The sequence below is a fragment of the Grus americana genome, chromosome 30 (genome assembly GCF_028858705.1).
Source record: "Grus americana isolate bGruAme1 chromosome 30, bGruAme1.mat, whole genome shotgun sequence".
Lineage (NCBI taxonomy): Eukaryota > Metazoa > Chordata > Aves > Gruiformes > Gruidae > Grus > Grus americana.
Genome location: NC_072881.1, coordinates 75,422 through 92,703, shown reverse-complemented (window position 1 = coordinate 92,703; position 17,282 = coordinate 75,422). Strand labels below are relative to the sequence as shown.

At 70.1% G+C, this 17,282-nt stretch overlaps 3 protein-coding genes across 8 annotated transcripts; all 3 read right to left on the bottom strand.

The window, feature by feature from the left end:
• Positions 1-282: 282 nt before the first annotated feature.
• On the bottom strand, positions 283-11,616 carry TFR2 (transferrin receptor 2). 5 transcript variants are annotated; one of them, XM_054806760.1, is made up of 19 exons: positions 11,590-11,600; positions 11,314-11,358; positions 10,604-10,808; positions 8,998-9,184; positions 8,749-8,883; positions 8,405-8,510; positions 8,199-8,321; positions 7,577-7,693; positions 7,202-7,338; positions 6,271-6,437; positions 5,743-5,862; positions 5,431-5,513; positions 5,268-5,331; positions 5,076-5,143; positions 4,915-4,991; positions 4,703-4,787; positions 3,612-3,824; positions 2,231-2,371; positions 283-1,273 (listed from the first exon to the last, which is right to left on the bottom strand). In XM_054806760.1, exons 2-19 carry the CDS (start codon positions 11,344-11,346, stop codon positions 542-544), a joined length of 2,793 nt encoding a protein of 930 aa, XP_054662735.1. In that variant the 5' UTR covers positions 11,347-11,358; positions 11,590-11,600; the 3' UTR covers positions 283-541. The 5 variants fall into 5 exon arrangements, with proteins under 5 accessions (XP_054662735.1, XP_054662739.1, XP_054662736.1 ...); XM_054806764.1 differs by lacking the exon at positions 10,604-10,808 and having other exon boundaries at positions 11,590-11,616; XM_054806761.1 differs by lacking the exon at positions 7,577-7,693.
• Positions 11,617-11,989: 373 nt separating this feature from the next.
• EPO (erythropoietin) lies at positions 11,990-14,782 on the bottom strand. 2 transcript variants are annotated; one of them, XM_054806766.1, is made up of 5 exons: positions 14,551-14,782; positions 14,022-14,146; positions 13,488-13,574; positions 12,748-12,912; positions 11,990-12,413 (listed from the first exon to the last, which is right to left on the bottom strand). In XM_054806766.1, exons 2-5 carry the CDS (start codon positions 14,124-14,126, stop codon positions 12,288-12,290), a joined length of 483 nt encoding a protein of 160 aa, XP_054662741.1. In that variant the 5' UTR covers positions 14,127-14,146; positions 14,551-14,782; the 3' UTR covers positions 11,990-12,287. The 2 variants fall into 2 exon arrangements, with proteins under 2 accessions (XP_054662741.1, XP_054662740.1); XM_054806765.1 differs by having other exon boundaries at positions 11,992-12,413; positions 14,547-14,782.
• Positions 14,783-16,354: 1,572 nt separating this feature from the next.
• Positions 16,355-17,194, bottom strand: POP7 (POP7 homolog, ribonuclease P/MRP subunit). The gene is made up of 2 exons (XM_054806679.1): positions 17,169-17,194; positions 16,355-17,007 (listed from the first exon to the last, which is right to left on the bottom strand). The coding sequence occupies exons 1-2, from the start codon at positions 17,192-17,194 to the stop codon at positions 16,461-16,463; spliced, it is 573 nt and encodes a 190-aa protein (XP_054662654.1). The 3' UTR covers positions 16,355-16,460.
• Positions 17,195-17,282: the final 88 nt, after the last annotated feature.

Sequence of the window (17,282 nt, the reverse complement as noted above, 5' to 3'; positions counted from 1 at the left end):
CCGTGACCTCATCACCTCAGCGCTGCCCCTCCCTGCTGATGTCATGAGGCCCGTATGATGTCACAAGGCCCGTATGATGTCACAAGGCCCATACGATGCCACAGATTTTTGCTCCCCCTCCCCGAACCAAAGAGGGTGGGGTCAGGGAGGCCACGCCCCGGGGTGTGGCTTGAAGTGGGTGTGGTCGCTAGTGGGCGGAGCCAGTGTGGGCGTGGTCCGGGCGGGCAGGGCCCCGCCCCCCAGGTGCTTTTATTATTTCTTGTATTTCTGGGGTTTTCTGGGATTTTTTTTGGTTGGGGTTTTTTTTTTTTTTTTTTTTTTAACCGATTCCGATAATTTATGGCCCGAAGTCGGAGCCAATAAAAGCAGCAACGGTGGCTCCTCCGGCCCCGCCCACCGTATGCAAATGAGGGGGCGGGGCCGGGGGGGACACCCAGGCGTCCCGGTGTCGTCCATCCATCCGTCCGTCCATCCCCCCTGGTCAAGGGGTCCCCAATGTCCTGGTGGGGGGGGCCCTGGGGGTCCCCGTTGTCCCCAAGTGTCACCCAGGGCCACCACGGCCCCCGATGTCCCCACGGCCCCTGATGTCCCCAAGGCCTCCAACGTCCCCAAGGCCACTGACGTCCCCAAGGCCACCACCACCCCCATGGCCACCACCATCCTTGTCCCCACGGCCCCTGATGTCCCCAAGGCCACCAACGTCCCCAAGGCCACCACCACCCCCATGGCCCCTGATGTCCCCAAGGCTACCGATGTCCCCAAGGCCACCACGGTCCCAGGTGTCACCATCGTCCTCGTAGTCCCAGGTGTCCCCACTGTCCCCACGGTCTCCAATGTCCCCAGGGTCACCACGGTCCCCGTTGTCCCCAAGGCCACCAAGGTCCTTGTCCCCATGGCTCCCGGTGTCCCCAAGGCCACCACGGTCCCAGGTGTCCCCATTGTCCCAGGTGTCCCCATTGTCCCCACGGTCTCCAACGTCCCCGGTGCCACCACGGTCCCAGATGTCCCCCCGGTCCCCGATGTCCCCCCGTCCCCAGATGTCCCCGCGGTCCCAGACGTCCCCGGCCAGGGCCCCGGCTGTCCCCTGCAGGGTCCAGACCAGCAGGGCCAGGCGGAGGCGGAGGTGGCCGGTGTCCCCCGGCGTCCCTCGGCCGCGTCCCCCCCCAAGCTGAGCCGCCAGCGCCGGCAGCGTGTGACCCCCCTGGCCCAGCAGCACGTGGCGGAAGGGGGTGACCAGGGGGGACACAAAGGGGGACAGGAGCGAGGCCTCCGCCTGGGGACGGGGACACGGTCAGGGGGATGGGAACAGGGTTGGGGACAGGGATGGGGTTGGGGACAAGGATGGGGTTGGGGACACCATCAGTGGGGACAGGGATGGGGTTGGGGACAGGGATGGGGACATGGTCAGGGGGATGGGGACGGGGTTGGGGACATGGTCAGTGGGGACAGGGATGGGGTTGGGGACAGGAACGGGGTTGGGGACAAGGATGGGGTTGGGGACACCATCAGTGGGGACAGGGATGGGGTTGGGGATGGGGTTGGGGACACCGTCAGTAGGATGGGGATGGGGTTGGGGACATGGTCGGTGGGGACAGGGATGGGGACAGGGATGGGGTTGGGGACAAGGATGGGGTTGGGGACACCATCAGTGGGGACAGGAACAGGGTTGGGGACAGGGACGGGGACACGGTCAGTGGGATGGGGACGGGGTTGGGGACAGGGACGGGGTTGGGGACATCATCAGTAGGATGGGGACGGGGTTGGGGACATGGTCAGAGGGGACAGGGATGGGGACAGGGATGGGGTTGGGGACAGGGATGGGGTTGGGGACACCATCAGTGGGGACAGGGATGGGGTTGGGGACAGGGATGGGGTTGGGGACAGGGACGGGGACACGGTCAGTGGGATGGGGATGGGGTTGGGGACACCATCAGAGGGGACAGGGATGGGGACAGAGATGGGGACAGGGTTGGGGACGGGGTTGGGGACAGGGTTGGGGACAGGGACGGGGACAGAGAGAACAGGGATGAGGACAGGGATGGGGTTGGGGACAGGAATGGGGTTGGGGACACCATCAGAGGGGACAGGGATGGGGACAGGGTTGGGGACAGGGACGGGGACACGGTCAGTGGGATGGGGACAGGGTTGGGGACAGGGTTGGGGACAGGGACGGGGACAGAGGGGACAGGGCAGGGACACGCTCGGTGGCACGAGGACAGGTGCCACTCACGGCCATGATGCGGGCGTTGAAGCCGCGGTTCAGGCGCTCGTTGGTCCCCTCCGACCCGGCCATCTCCCGGCGCAGCGTCTCGGCCGCGCGGACGACGTCACCGCGGGCTGAGGACAGGCACTGCAGGGACAGTCCCTGCGCCTGGGGGCGGGGGGACAGTGGGGACGTTGGGGACATGGGGGGGATGTTCGGGACATGGGGACACTGGGGATGTTGGGGACATTGGGGACACATTGGGGACACTGGGGGACATGGGGGACACTGGGGACATGGGGACATTGGGGGGATGTTTAGGACATGGGGACATTGGGGACATTGGGGACACATTGGGGACACTGGGGGACACTGGGGGACATGGGGACGTTGGGGACATTGGGGGGACATTGGGAACACTGGGGGACACATTGGGGACACTGGGGGACACTGGGGGACATGGGGATGTTGGGGACATTTGGGACATTGGGGACACATTGGGGACATTGGGGACACATTGGGGACACTGGGGGACACATTGGGGACACTGGGGGACACTGGGGGACATGGGGATGTTGGGGACATTTGGGACATTAGGGACACGTTGGGGACACTGGGGATATTGGGGACACTGGGGGACATGGGGGACATGGGGGACATTGGGGGGATGTTTGGGACATGGGGATGTTGGGGACATTGGGAACATTGGGGACATTTGGGACATTGGGGACACATTGGAGACACTGGGGACATTGGGGACATTGGGGGATATTTGGGACACATTGGGGACACTGGGGGACACTGGGGACGTTGGGGGACATTGGGGACACTGGGGGACACTGGGACATTGGGGGGACGTTGGGGACATGTTTGGGACACATTGGGGACACTGGGGACACTGGGGACATTGGGGGGATGTTTAGGACATGGGGACGTTGGGGACATTTGGGACATTGGGGACACATTGGGGACACTGGGGACATGGGGATGTTGGGGACATTGGGGACATGTTGGGGACATGTTGGGGACACTGGGGACACTGGGGACACTGGGGACACTGGGGACACATTGGGGACATGGGCACATGGGGATGTTGGGGATGTTGGGGACGTTGGGGGATATTGGGGACACTGGGGGACACTGGGGACGTTGGGGACATTGGGGGGACATGGGGGACACTGGGGGACACTGGGACATTGGGGGGACGTTGGGGACATGTTTGGGACACATTGGGGACACTGGGGACATGGGCACATGGGGATGTTGGGGGATATTGGGGACACTGGGGGACACGGGGACACTGTGTGTCCATCCCCCCCCCCCCCTTCCCCAAGACCAGGCACTGTCCTGGGGACACGGTGGCCATCCCAGCGCCATACTGGTTTGTACTGGTCCGTACTGCCCTGACCTGGAGCGGCGCCAGGCGTCGCAGCATCGCGTCCCCCAGGGCGCCGGGGTCGAGGGGCAGCCGCGCGTCGTGTCCCAGCCGCAGCAGGAGCTGGGTGGCCACCGCGGCCACCGCCCGGGCCACCGCCGGCAGCCGCCCCCGCAGCCGCCCCTGCAGCCGTCCCAGCGTGTCCTCGCGTGTCCCCAGCGCCGCTCGGGACCACCCGCCGGGAGCCTGCGGGGGGGACACGGCGGGGGGGGGGAACACACATGGGGGGGATGTGACAAGGGGACGGGGGGGACACGGGGATGGGGGGGGACATGGGGGGACACGGGGGGACACGGGGGGACACGGGGATGGGGGGGGACATGGGGATTGGGGGGACATGGGGGGACACGGGGGGACATGGGGGGGACATGGGGGGACATGGGGATTGGGGGGACATGGTGGGGGGACATGGGGGGACATGGGGGGACATGGGGGGACACAGGGATGGGGGGACATGGGGGGACATGGGGGGACATGGGGGGACACAGGGATGGGGGGACATGGGGGGACATGGGGGGACACAGGGGGACATGGGGATTGGGGGGACATGGGGATTGGGGGGACATGGGGGGACATGGGGGGACACAGGGATGGGGGGACATGGTGGGGGGACATGGGGGGACATGGGGGGACACAGGGATGGGGGGACATGGGGGGACATGGGGATTGGGGGGACATGGGGATTGGGGGGGACACGGGGGGGACATGAGGATGTGGGGGGACATGGCAGGGACATGACAGGGGGACGGGGGGACACAGGGATGGGGGAACGTGTGGATGGGGGGGACACGGGGGGACATGGGGATGGGGGGGACACGGGGGGGACACAACATGGGGACGGGGGGACACGGGGATGGGGGGGACAGGGATGGGGGGGCACGGGGACACAGCGGGGACATGGGGATGTGGTCGGTGATGGGGATGGGGGGGGACACGGGGGGGACACGGGGATGGGGACATGAGGGGACCCCGTCCATGGTGTGGACGCGGTCAGCGTTGGGGACACTTGGGGACACGGGGGGAGGGGGTGACACACACGGGGGGGGGAGGGGGGGGGGTCCCACCTCATCGAAGCCGAGCTCCAGCGCCGGGACGCCGGCGGCGGCGGTGAAGGGGAAGGCGCCGCTTTCGGGGGGCAACGGTCGGATCCTGGATGGGGGCGGGGGGGGGGGGGGGGGGGAAGGGGACAGAGAGGGACACCCAGGTGTCCCGGAGGGGGGGGGAGGGGGAGAGGGGACACCCCCCAGACACCCCTCCCCCCGCCCCGGGTGCTCACACGTCGCTGTCCCAGCTCCGTCCCGGCCTCGTCACCTGCTCCAAGAGGCTTTTCCCGCCCTCGTTGGGACTCTCCACCTTTTGGGGGGTGGGGGTGGGGGATGGGTGAGCAGAGGGACCCAAATACCCGGGTTCCCCTCCCCCACCCCGCCCCTCCCCCACCTGGCTGAGGGCGCTCTCCAGGAGGTTGACCAGCGTGGGGCTGGTTTTGGCCACAAAACGGTCGTCACCTGAGGGGGATGGGGGAGATCCAGGGGTCTTGGGCGGGGGGGGGGTGGGGGTGGGGGGATGCTCACCCCTCCCCCACCCTGGGGATCTGGGGGTGGGGGTCTGGGGGTGGGGGGAGGGGCTGACCCAGCACGGCCTGATCCAGGCTGATGTAGGCGGCCGCCTTGGTGTGCAGGAGGTCGGGGTATCCCTGGGGGTCACAGAGGTCACGGGGGGGTCATGGTCACGGTCATGGGAGGGGGGGTGGGGACGGGACACATCCCCCCCCCCCCCAGGGGTCTGGACTCACCTCCAGCCACTCGGTGGCCCCCAAGTGCCCGAATTCGCCCCCGTCCCAACTGACGAAGAGCAGCGTCCGTCGGAGCTGGAACCCTGGGGGGGGGAGGAACCCCGGGGTGGGGGGCACCCAGGTGGGGGGAGGGGCACTCAGAAGGCCGGCCCCCCCCAGCCCCACATCCCACCCCACCCTGGCCCCACCCCCTCTGGCCCCACCCCCACCATCTCCCCCACTCTGGCCCCGGCCCCTCTGCCCCACCCCCTCTGGCCCCACCCCCTCTGGCCCCGCCCCTTCCAGCCCCGCCCCCTCTGGCCCCGCCCTCACCGTCCCTCCCCATGGCAGCGAAGAGGTGGGCGAGTTCCAGCAGGAGGGCGGTGCCAACCCCCGAGGCCGCCGCCCCCGGCCCCAGCGAATCCCGCTGGGCCCCCACGATGATGTAACAGTCTGGGGAAAGGGGGTGGGGTCAGGCAGGCTCCACCCCCCCAGCTCAAGCCACGCCCCCTAAGGGGGAGCCAGCGCCACCCCCCCAGGCTCCGCCCTTCCCCTTGGCTCCACCCCCCTTTAGCTCCGCCCACTTTAGCCCCACCCCTGCCCAGCCTGGCCATGCCCCCTACACCACCACGTGGGGGGTGACTCCGCCCCTTTGACCACACCCCCACCCGGCCACACCTCCATTTGACCACGCCCCCACGTGGCCACGCCCCCGGGCTGGCCACACCCCCAGTCTGGCCACGCCCCCCAGTCTGGCCAAACACCCCCCCATGGATCCCTCCCCCCATGGCCCCGCCCCTTGTAGCCCCCCTCAGGCCACGCCCATTCAGGCCACGCCCCCCTCAGGCCACGCCCCCTCACCGGGCTCCAGCCGCCCCTCCAGGACCCCGAAGACGCTGGTGAGGGTCCCCGGCCTCGTCCCCGCGGCCACGCTCAGCCGCAGCCGCCGGCCCCCCGGGCCCGGGTGGTACCGGAGCCCCCGACCAGGGGGACCCCAGTGTGCCGGTGCCTGGGGACCCCCCAGAACCCTGCATGGAGAGAGAGAGACGGGGGGGCTGGGGGGGCAGGGGGCTGGGGGGGGCCCAGGGGTCTGGGGGGGGACCCAGATGTTGGGGGGACCCAGGGGTCTGGGGGGGTCACAGGGGTCAGGGGGGAACCCAGATGTTGGGGGGACCCAGATGTTGGGAGGTCCCAGGGGGCTGGGGGGGGCCCAGGGGGCTGGGGGGGACCCAGATGTTGGGGGGGTCCAGGGGTCTGGGGGGGGACCCAGGGGTTGGGGGGGACCCAGGGGTTGGGGGGTGCCCAGGGGGCTGGGGGGGACCCAGATGTTGGGGGGTCCAGGGGTCTGGGGGGGGACCCAGGGGTTGGGGGGTGCCCAGGGGTCAGAGGGGAACCCAGATGTTGGGGGGACCCAGATGTGGGGGGGGGGACCCAGGGGTCTGGGGGGGGCCCAGATGTTGGGGGGTCCCAGGGGGCTGGGGGGGGGGCCCAGGGGGCTGGGGGGGACCCAGATGTTGGGGGGACCCAGGGGTCTGGGGGGGTCACAGGGGTCGGGGGGAACCCAGATGTTGGGGGGTCCCAGGGGGCTGGGGGGGTACCCAGGGGTTGGGGGGTGCCCAGGGGTCAGAGGGGAACCCAGATGTTGGGGGGACCCAGGGGTCGAGGGGGAACTCGGATGTTGGGGGGGGCCCAGGGGTCTGGGGGGGGCCGGGGGGGACCCAGATGTTGGGGGGGACCCAGGGGTCTGGGGGGGGCCCAGGGGTCTGGGGGGGTCCCAGGCGCCCCGACGTACCGCAGCAGGCGGGCGGCGGTGTTGGCGCTGAGGGGGTGGGCGGGGATGGGGGGCAGCCCCGGGGGGCGGCGGGGGGGAACCCGGCCGGTGAAAGAGGGGAACCCCCGGCTGTAGGGGTCCCCTGAGCCCTCCTGTACCTGCGGGGACAAGTCACACCCGGGACCCCCCCAGATCCCCCCCTCAATTCCCCCAAACCTCCCCGATCCCTCCAGATCCCCCCAAATCCCCCCGACACCTCCCCAGCCCCCCCATACCCACCCCAGCCCCCCCAAACCCCCCAGCCCCCCCCAATCTCCCCTCCCCCAGCCCCCAAACTGACACATCCCCCCCCCCCCCGCAACCCCCCCCAGGACACCCCACCCCACCCCCACTCACGTGCACGGTCACGGCCGTGTCCCCCCCCAGCCCAGGGCCCCCCCCAGGCCCGGCCGTGTCCTGGGGGTCGGGGTACAGCAGCACCCCAATGGCCCCCGCCCCCGCCGCCGCTGCCACCTGCGGACCGGGGTGTCTGGGGGACCCCCACGTCCACCCCTCCCCCCCCCAACCCCATGTACCTGCCTGTCCTGCCCCTCCCCCTCCCCCCCGGGGACACCAGCATCCTCCCCTCCCCCACCCCCAGGGTTACCCCAGCATCTGCCCCTCCCCCCCCATAGGGTACCCCATCTTCCTCACCTCCCCCCCTCCAGGGGCCCTTGGCCCAACCCCTCCCCCCCCCCCGGGTACCCCACCCTCCCCCCCTCCCCCCTTATAGGGGACCCCCTCCTCCTCCCCTCCCCCCCCCAGGGGCCCTTGGCCCCAGCCCCTCCCCCCATTGGGGACCCCAGCCCCTCCCCCCCCCGGGTACCCCACCCTCCTCCCCTCCCCCCCATAGGGGACCCCCTCCTCCTCCCCTCCCCCCCCCAGGGGCCCTTGGCCCCAGCCCCTCCACCCCCCTCATTGGGGACCCCAGCCCCTCCCCCCCACCCAGGGCCCCCCTCCCCCCCTCCCCCTCCCCCACCTTGGCGGCGGGGGGGCCCCTCCCCAGGCGCAGCAGCAGCAGGTTCCCGCGCAGCGACACCCCCCGCGCCCGCAGCAGCGCCAGGTCCTGGGGGCGCCCGTAGTGCCCGTACACCAGCCCCCCCTGCAGGGGTCAAGGGTCAAAGGGGAGGGGGGGGGTGGTTGGTCAGAGGGGAGGGTGTCAGGGGTCAGGGGGTCGGAGGTTACCGTGGCGTTGCCGGGGGCGCTCCAGGCGCAGAAGGCCTCGGGGTCGAGGCGGAGCCGCTCCAGCTCCCGCCCCTCCGCATCCACCCACAGCAGCGATGCCGACCCCCTGCGGGGTCAGAGGTCACAGGTCAGGGGTCAGCCCACCCCTCCACCCCCCCCCCCCCGCAGTGCTCCCAGCCCCCAGGGACCCCCCCCCCACGACCCCCCATAACCCCTATGACCTTTGACCTTCCGTGACCACCCCCGGAACTTTCCACCACCCCGCCCCACCATGACCCTTGACCCCTGACCCCCACAAACCCCTCCACCCCCACCCTTTGACCTTGGCCCCGCCCCCCTCTTACCGTACTGGCAGGGGGAGGGTCTGGGGGCGGCTCCAGGCCCGGCTCAGCCCCGCCCCCACCATGGCGCTGAGCACCACCTGCGCCAGGCCCCGCCCCCGCTCCGACCCCGCCCCGTGCGGCGCCGCGCTCACCTCCCTGTGGGCGGGGTCAGGGGTCGGAAGGGGGGGGGGGGTGTGTGTGTGTCACAGCCGTTAGGGGTCAAGGGCAAAGGGGGTAAGGGTCAGGGGTCAGGGGTCAGGGGTCACTCACCGCACCCAGGCCTCCACCCGCTCCTCCCGCAGGTGCCGCTCCAGCAGCTCCCGCAGGCGGGGCCACGTGGGCGGGGCCTCTGCGCTGGCCACGCCCCCTGAGTCCTCTGGGGCGGAGCCTTCTGGGTCAGGCCCCACCCCCGCCCCGCCCCCGCAGGGGACGTGACCAATCCCGGCCACCAGCAGCCCTGGGGGGGGGGAGGGAGGGGAGAGCGGGGGGGCGTGGCCACAGGGGGCGTGGTCACATGAGGGGCGTGGCCACGGGGCAGGGGCAGGGCCGGGGGCAGGAGGGAGGGGGGTAACGGGGTGTAATGGGGCTGTTGGGGTAACTGGGTGTAACGGGGTGTAACGGGGTGTAATGCGGTGTAATGGGGTGTAACGGGGTAATGGGGTGTCATGGGGTAATGGGGTGTAACGGGGTGTAACGGGGTGTAACAGGGTAATGGGGTGTCATGGGGTAACTGGGTGTAACGGGGTGTAACGGGGTGTAATGCGGTGTAATGGGGTGTAACGGGGTAATGGGGTGTCATGGGGTAACGGGGTGTAATGGGGTGTAGCGGGGTAATGGGGTGTCATGGGGTAACGGGGTGTAACAGGGTAATAGGGTGTCATGGGGTAACGGGGTGTAACGGGGGTAACGGGGGTAATGGGGTAACGGGGTGTAACGGGGTGTAACGGGGTGTAACGGAGTAATGGGGTAACGGGGTGTAACAGGGTAATAGGGTGTCATGGGGTAACGGGGTGTAACGGGGTAATGGGGTAACGGGGTGTAACAGGGTAATAGGGTGTCATGGGGTAACAGGGTGTAACGGGGGTAACGGGGGTAATGGGGTAACGGGGTGTAACAGGGTAATAGGGTGTCATGGGGTAACAGGGTGTAACGGGGGTAATGGGGTGTCATGGGGTAACGGGGTGTAACAGGGTGTAACGGGGTGTAACGGGGTAATGGGGTGTCATGGGGTAATGGGGTAACGGGGTGTAATGGGGTAATGGGGTGTAATGGGGTAACAGGGTGTAACGGGGGTAACGGGGGGTAATGGGGTGTAATGGGGTAACGGGGTGTCATGGGGTAATGGGGTGTAACGGGGTAATGGGATGTCATTGTGTAATAGGGTGTAACAGGGTATAACGGGGTAATGTGGTGTAATGGTGTAAGGGTGTAACAGGGCATAAGAGGATAATGGGGCGTAATGGGGTGGCGGGGTGTAAGGGTGTAACGCGTGTAAGGATTAAGGGTGTAAGGCAGTAACAGGATGTAAAAGAAAGGGTGTAAGGGTGTAAGGGTCAAGGGGTGTAAGGGGTAACGGGGTGTAAGGGGTAACACGGTATAAGGGCATAAGGGGTAACAGGGTGTAAGGGCATAAGGGGTAACGGGGTGTAAGGAGTAACGTGGTGTAGGGGTGTAAGGGGTAACAGGGTGTAAGGATGTAAGGGGGTAACAGGGTGTAAGGGGTGTGAGGGGGTAATGGGGTGTAAGGGGTAACGGGGTGTAGGGGTGTAAGGGGGTAACAGGGTGTAAGGGTGTAAGGGGTAACAGGGTGTAAGGGGTAACGGGGTGTAGGGGGTAACGGGGTGTAAGGGCGTAAGGCTCTCCCTGCGGTTCGTACCCGCCAGGAACGCGGAGGCGGAGCCCAGCGCGAGGGTGACGAGGGGGCGGAGCCTGGGGTGTGGCGGGGGGCGGGGCCTGCGCCGTGGGCGTGGCGGGGGGCGGGGCAGCCGGACGATGGGGTCTCGCTCCTCCTCCTGCTCCCCTCCCCCACCCGGGGGGTCCCGCTGCCGGGAGTACGACACCGCCCCTCCCCCACCCGGGGGCTGCGGCATGACGTCACCGCCCGCCCTGGGGGGAGGGGAGGGGCTGGGTACCCCTTTGGGGGGGGAGGGGGGCTGGGTACCCCAGGGGGGAGGGGCTGGGTACCCCTTTGGGGGGGGAGGGGGGCTGGGTACCCCAGGGGGGAGGGGCTGGGTACCCCTTTGGGGGGGGAGGGGCTGGGTCCTTGGGGGGGAGGGGCTGGGTACCCCTTTGGGGGGGGAGGGGGGCTGGGTACCCCGGGGGGGAGGGGCTGGGTCCTTGGGGGGGGGAGGGGCAAACACCCTTTTGGGGGGAGGGGGGGATGGGACCTCGCTATGCCTTGGGGGGGGTGGGGGGAGCGCGGATGGCTGGGACACTTTTTTTTGGGGGGGGGGGGGGGGTTGGGCACCTGGGTCCCTCCTGGGGGGAGGGGGGGGGTGGACACCTGGGTCCCCTATTTTTGGGGGGGGTGGGGGTGTCCCGGACACCTGGGTCCCCTTTTCTTTAAGGGGGGGGGGGGGCCGTTACCCGTCCATAGAAGCAGCGCCTCAGGGTCTCCATCGCTGCCGGGTCCTGGGGCGAGAGCGGCCGGGGGGGTCCCGGGGGGGTCCCGGGGGGTTCTGGGGGGCTGCAGCTTCCCCCTCCCCCCCGCCCCCCGGGGCGGACTTTGCCCCCAGCCAGACTTTCCCCTCCCCCCCCCAGCCCCCTCCTCGTGTCCCCCCCCACCCCCAACCCCCCCTCAGTCCCCCGTGTCCCCCCCGAATCCCCCAAAACCCCCCCAGACCCCCCCCAGCCCCCGCTCACCCCTCGGCCCCTCCGGCCCGTTTTGCCCCCGCCCCCTCCTGAGGCGCGAAAAAGGGGCGTGGCCAAAGGAAGGGAAGGGGCGTGGCTTCGTGGAGGAAGGGGCGTGGCTTCGTGTGGGAATAGGCGTGGCTTCGTGGGGAAGGGGGCGTGGTTTGTGCGGAAGGGGGCGTGGCTATGAGGGAGGCCCCGCCCTGGCGCCTCCCGGTCTGGCTGCCCCTTATCTGACCCCGGGCATTGACCCCGGGGGGGGATGGGGGTCCCCGGGGGGGTATTGGGGGGTCCCGGGGTGGGGGTGGGGGTCCTGGGGGGGCTGGGGGGGTCCCAGAGGGTTCGGGGGGGGGGGGTTGCAGGGAGGAGGCGTGGCCACAGCTCAGATAAATACTTTCGTGTTTGCATTAAGTTACGGGGGGGGGAGGGTGTTTTGGGGGGGGGGGCAGGGAGGCTGCGTCTCCCCTGAGTGACAGCTGTCAATCAATCGCCCGCAGGGCCTGGGCGTGCCTGTGATGGTCAGCTGTCAATCAACCGGGTCGCTCAGGCAGGAGGAGGATAATTGACAGCTGTCAATCACCTGCCGGTACGTCCAACGTACCGGGGGGAGGGTCCGCAGGGTGGGGGTGGGGGGAGCGGGGGGGGGGGGGGACACGACGAGGGGGACGAGGGGGACAGGCGGGTGTGGACAGATGATTGACAGCTGTCTGTCATCGGCGACAGGCGTCTGCGAGGAAGAGCCGGACTTTCCCGCGGAGGAAGCTGCTGTGCACCCCCAGCAGCCGGGCCAGGGTCCGCACTCGCACCCCGGGGGGGGGGTCAGCTCGGGGGGGGTCCTGGGGGGGCAGCAGGGGAAGAGACGGGGGGGGCGGGGGGTCAGGGACCCACAGCTCCCCCAGGAGCCTCCATCCCCCCCCTTCCCCGGGGTGGGGACCACCCCCATTTCCCCCCATCCCCCCCCAATCCCCAGGATGGGGACACCACCCCCCCCAGGAGCCCTCCAGGACCTCCCCCAGGACACCCCCCCCCCCCAATACCAGAATGGGGACCCACCCTAAGACCCACCCCCCCCCCAAACCCTCCGGGCCCCTCCAGTCCCCCCCAGGACCCCCATCCCCCTCCCCCATTCCCCCTCCCAGCCTCCCCCAACCCCCCCAGCCCCCCCCGTACCGGGGTGGGGACCCCCCGCAGCAGGCGGGCCAGGCTCCGGGCTGCGCTGTAGGCCCGGTCGAGGGTGGGGCGCAGGCGGGGGTCCGGCAGCAGCTCCCGCGCCCGCAGGACGGCGGCCACCAGCACCGCCTGGCCCCCCCCCACCTCGCGCGCCCGCGCCCCCGCCTGCGGGCAGGGACAGGGGGGTCACGGGGGGGGGGCGGGGGCGGGGGGGAGATGGGGACATTGGGGGGAGGGAAACGGGCTCGTGGGGTCACACGGGGACGTGGGACATTGGGGGGGGCATGGGGTCACACGAGGACATGGGGGTGTGGGGGGGACGTTGGGGAGGGGGCACGGGGGCATGAGGGTCACACGGGGACGTGGGGACACCCAGGATGGCCACCACCCCCAGGGACCCCCCCCCCCCGCTTCCCCATCACCCCCCCGTTCATCCCTGTTCACCCCCATTCTTCCCCATTTCTCCCAATTTCTCCCCATTTTACCCCGTTTCGCCCCAATTTTTTCCATTTCTCTCCATTCCCCCACATTTTGCACCGTTACTCCCCATTTTTTCCTTATTTCGGCCCGTTTCTCCCTATTTCACCCAATTTTTTTTCCCCATTTCGCCCCATTTCCTCCCATTTCACCCTCTTTCACCCCATTTTGCCCAATTTTCCCCCGTATTGACCCATTTCCTCCAATCCTCCCTGCCCCGTTTTGCCCAATTCCCCCCCGTTTCGCCCCATTTCCCCGCTCACGTCCATCCGCCGCCAGTCGTTGAAGTTGACGCCGGGGTCGGGGACGGCCACCGCCTCGGGCAGGTCACAGGGGGGGCCGCAGCCGGCCTGGGGGAGGGGGACGCTGCCACCCACCTGCCCCGGCTCCATGGTGTCCCCAAGACCCCCAGGACCATCCCGGGGGTCCCTGTGTCCCCTCTGGTGTCCCCAAACCCCCCAAAGCCATCACAGGGCGTCCCTGCCCCCCCCCCCAGTGTCCCCCAAACCTCCCAGGAGGTCCCTATGCCCCCCCATGGTGTCTCCCAGCTCCCCCTGAGCCATCCCAAGGGGTCCCTGTCCCCCCCCCCCCAGGTGTCCCCCAACCCCCCCCAAAGGGTCCCTGTGTCCCCAACCCCCCCCAGGGGGTCTCTGTGCCCCCCCCCCCGGTGTCCTCCACTCGTCCAGGGCCATCCCAAAGGGTCCCTGTGCCCCCCCACAGTGTCCCCATCCCCCCCCCCCGAGGGTCCCTGTCCCCTCCCCCGGTGTCCCCGAGCCCCCTGCCCCCCCCCCCCTCACCAGCCCCCTCTCGGCGTCACGGGCCTCCAGGATGAACCTCTCCATCACTCGGGGGTCACAGAGCGAGGGGGGGCCGTCGGGACGCCCCGGGACCCCCAACAGCATCAGCACCAGCGCGCACAGCCCTGGGAGGGGGGAACAAGGTGGGGGGGGGGGTATGGGGTGTCAGGGACACCCCCCCCCCCGAAGCTTCGCTGGGGCTGAGGATGCTCCGTGTCCCACCTGCCCCCCCCCCACCCTGCCATCCAACTGGGAGCACTGGGAGCCGGGGCTGGGGGCACTGGGCGCAGGGCGAGGGGGTGGGGTGGGGGGGCAAGGGTGAACCCCCTCCCTGCCGTGATGTGGGGGTGCTCCGACACCTGGGTGTCCCCCCACCCACCCGGTGTCCCCTGGGACCACCCCGGACGTTCGGGTCCCTCCCACCACCCATTTCCCAGGATGCCCCATCCCGTCACCCACCAATGGGACCCCCCCCACCCCAGAAAGGGACCCAGGCGTCCGTGCCCCCCCCCGCCCCCAACTCACCCACCGCCCCCATCGCCGGCTGCTCATGGCACGGGGGGGGTCCCTGGGTGGCCCCGGGCCTGTGGCCGTCCCCGTCGCCGCGTCCCCCCGTCCCCGTCCCCGGTTAATGTTTGATCCGAGGGGCCGCGGGGCCGGAAGGGCCCTTGGGGGGGGGTTTTCCCGTCCGTTTTCCCCCCCCCCCAAGGTTCGGCCGTCGAGGAAAAGGCCGCGCCGGCCGCCGCACGTCGGCCCCTGGCCACGGGCCACCCCCCTCCCCGGCCACGCGGGGACGGCGCCGGGATGGCGGAGAGGGGTGGTGGTGGGGGAACGGACACACGGGGAGGGGGTGGGGGGGGACACGGACGTGGAGACGGGGATGTGGGCACGGAGAGGTGGGGATGGGGATGTGGGACGGGGATGGGGACAGGGACACGGGGACGAGGACGAAGGGACGGGGACAGGGACGTGGGGACAGGGACGCGGGGACGAGGGACGGGGACACGGGGATGCGGGCAAGGGGACAGGGACACTGGGCACGAGTGGGCACGAGTGGGCACGAGGGCACAGACACGGGGACGTGGACACGGGGAGGTGGGAGGGGAACGGGGACGTGGGGACGGGGATGGGGACACGGGACAGGGACGCCCCACGCAGGGCCAGGGCCGTGGGCCAGCGGTGGCAGAGGGGGACACGGGGACACAGCGGTATTGGGGACCCCGGACACCTGTGTGTGTGTGTGTGTGGGGGGGGGGGGGTGTGTACGCACGGGGGGGGGGGGGGGTTGTGACCGGAGGAAGCGGCCGAACAATGGGGCAGCGTCACCATCACCATCGCGGCCACCGGCGCCGTCGCGGCCCCGGAGGAAAGAGGGACATGACGACGATGACGACGACACGGGGACCCCCAGATCCAACCCGATGCGTGTGTGTGCGTGTGAGGAGGCGGGGGGGACATACACACACGCGCGCGTGCACGCGTCACGCCTCAGAGGGGGTCCCTGCCTCGGTGACGAAGACGGGGACCCCTCCTACGGTGGCAGGGAGGGGACCCCGACATCCGGGGGGGGGACGGGGGGGAACCCGGGTGTCCGGCCGGCCCCCTGCCAGGCCGTACGTGCGGCTCGGCACGGCCGGGCCCTGGGGTCAGGTCCCCGCGGCGCCAGCGGGGCCAAAGGGCGACTGGGGGGGGGGGGGGGGGGGGGGGGGGGGGGGGAACGGACAACAGGGACGCGACAGGGGGACACGGGGACAGGGGACACGGCCCTGCGCCGCCCGGATGCCTGGGTGACCCGTGTCGCATCATCCCCCCCCCCCCCATTTTCCCACGCGGATGTCTGGGGCCATGGGGGGGGGGGGGAGGGGGGTTTCCTGCCCCAAAGGTCAGCGGTGACGCGGAGGAAGCCCGGCCCCTCCCCCCCCCATCTGCCCCTTCCCCCCCCCCCCAAAGCCCCGAGGCGTCGCTGCTGCTGCCACCATCTTTATTGGGGGGTCCCATGTGTGTCCCCCACCCCCCCCAAAAAGTCCTGGACAGCCCCGAGTCCACTGGGGGGGGGGGGGGGGGGGAGGGGAGCGGAGCTGGGGGGGGGGGGATGGGTGTCAGCGAGGGTCTCGGTGGCATCGGACCGTTGGCGGCATCATCCGGGCGGCCGCGGCTCGTCGGTGGCTCGTGGTGGCCCCAGCCCGGCGCTTCCTGGTGCGATTTCGGAGGTCGACGAGCCCCCCCCCCCCCGCGACGCTCAGGGGTGTCTTGAGGTGAGGAGGGGAGAGGGGCTCAAAATATTTTGGGGTGCTGGACCCCGTGACGCTGCAGAATGTCTCGAGATCGTTTCGGGGTGTTCCAGAGCATTTTTGGGTACCCCCTCGCAGACGACAAGCTCCCCCTCAACGCTCGGGGTGCCCCCCAACACCTCGGGGTGCCCCCCCCCCCCCCCCACCTTCAAGCGCAGGGAGCTTCTCGGCAAACCCTGATGTGAATGGCCGAGTTATGGCGGGGTCGGGGGGACGCTCCCTCTTCTTCTTCTTCTTCTTCCTCTTCTTCGTCTTCCTCCCCGGCCAACCCTTCCCCCCCTTCACCTCGGGGGGGTCCCCGGCGACGTCGGGGGGTGGCGAGGGGGGGCAGGGTGACGGAGGAGGTGCTGGCGTGAAGCCGAAGGGCCCCGGGAGCCCCGGCCTGGAGCTGTAGAGCCAGGTTGATGGCGCGGGGGACGGCAAGGCCAAGGCCGTGGAGACGTAATTCGGCGGGGGGGGGTAAAGGGGGACCCCCCCGAGATCCGCCGACCCCCCCAGGCGCCAGGAGACGTTGACAACGTCGGAGCTGAGCTCGGAAATCCGTCCGCGCCGTCACGAAAACGTCGGTTCCCGTAGCGGGGTGGGGGGGGGCGGCGAAGGAAGAAATGGGGGCGATGGAGGGGGGGCGGGGGGCCGGGCCCCGGCGGCGGCGGCGGTGCTGGTGCTGGTGGGGGGGGGGTCGCTCCCCCCCGGTGCTGCCGTGTGTCCCGAGGACATTCTGCAGTGGAGGGGGGAGGGTGTCAGTGACACAGGGCCCCCCCCCCCCCAAAAAACCACCCGTCCTCTTCCCCCCCCCCCGGCCCCCCCAACACCCCCCAGAACCCCCAGGAGCCCCCCAGGCCCCCCCCTTCCAGACTCCCTGTAGCCCCCCAGCCGCCCCATAGGTCGCCGGTAGCCCCCCCACCCCCCGGTAGCCCCACAGACCCCTCCGTAGCCCCCCTGGCCTCCCCGGTAGCCCCACAGCCCCCCC

Coding starts and splice junctions, on each gene's coding strand:
- EPO (XM_054806765.1), bottom strand. Junction 13,575..14,021: donor GTGACGCCGAGAGGGGGCTG/GTGAGGGGGGGG, acceptor CCCCTCCCCCAG/GCCGGCTGCGGCCCCCCCTG. Junction 12,414..12,747: donor TGCGGGGGGTCCCCACCCCG/GTACGGGGGGGG, acceptor CTGCCCCCCCAG/GACCCCCCCCGAGCTGACCC.
- TFR2 (XM_054806760.1), bottom strand. CDS start 11,346: ATGGAGACCCTGAGGCGCTGCTTCTATGGACGG. Junction 8,884..8,997: donor CGGGTGGAGGCCTGGGTGCG/GTGAGTGACCCC, acceptor CCCCGCCCACAG/GGAGGTGAGCGCGGCGCCGC. Junction 7,694..8,198: donor GGGGCCCCCCCGCCGCCAAG/GTGGGGGAGGGG, acceptor CCCGGTCCGCAG/GTGGCAGCGGCGGCGGGGGC.
- POP7 (XM_054806679.1), bottom strand. CDS start 17,194: ATGGGGCGGCTGGGGGGCTACAGGGA. Junction 17,008..17,168: donor CGGCTGGGGGGCTACAGGGA/GTCTGGAAGGGG, acceptor GACACACGGCAG/CACCGGGGGGGAGCGACCCC.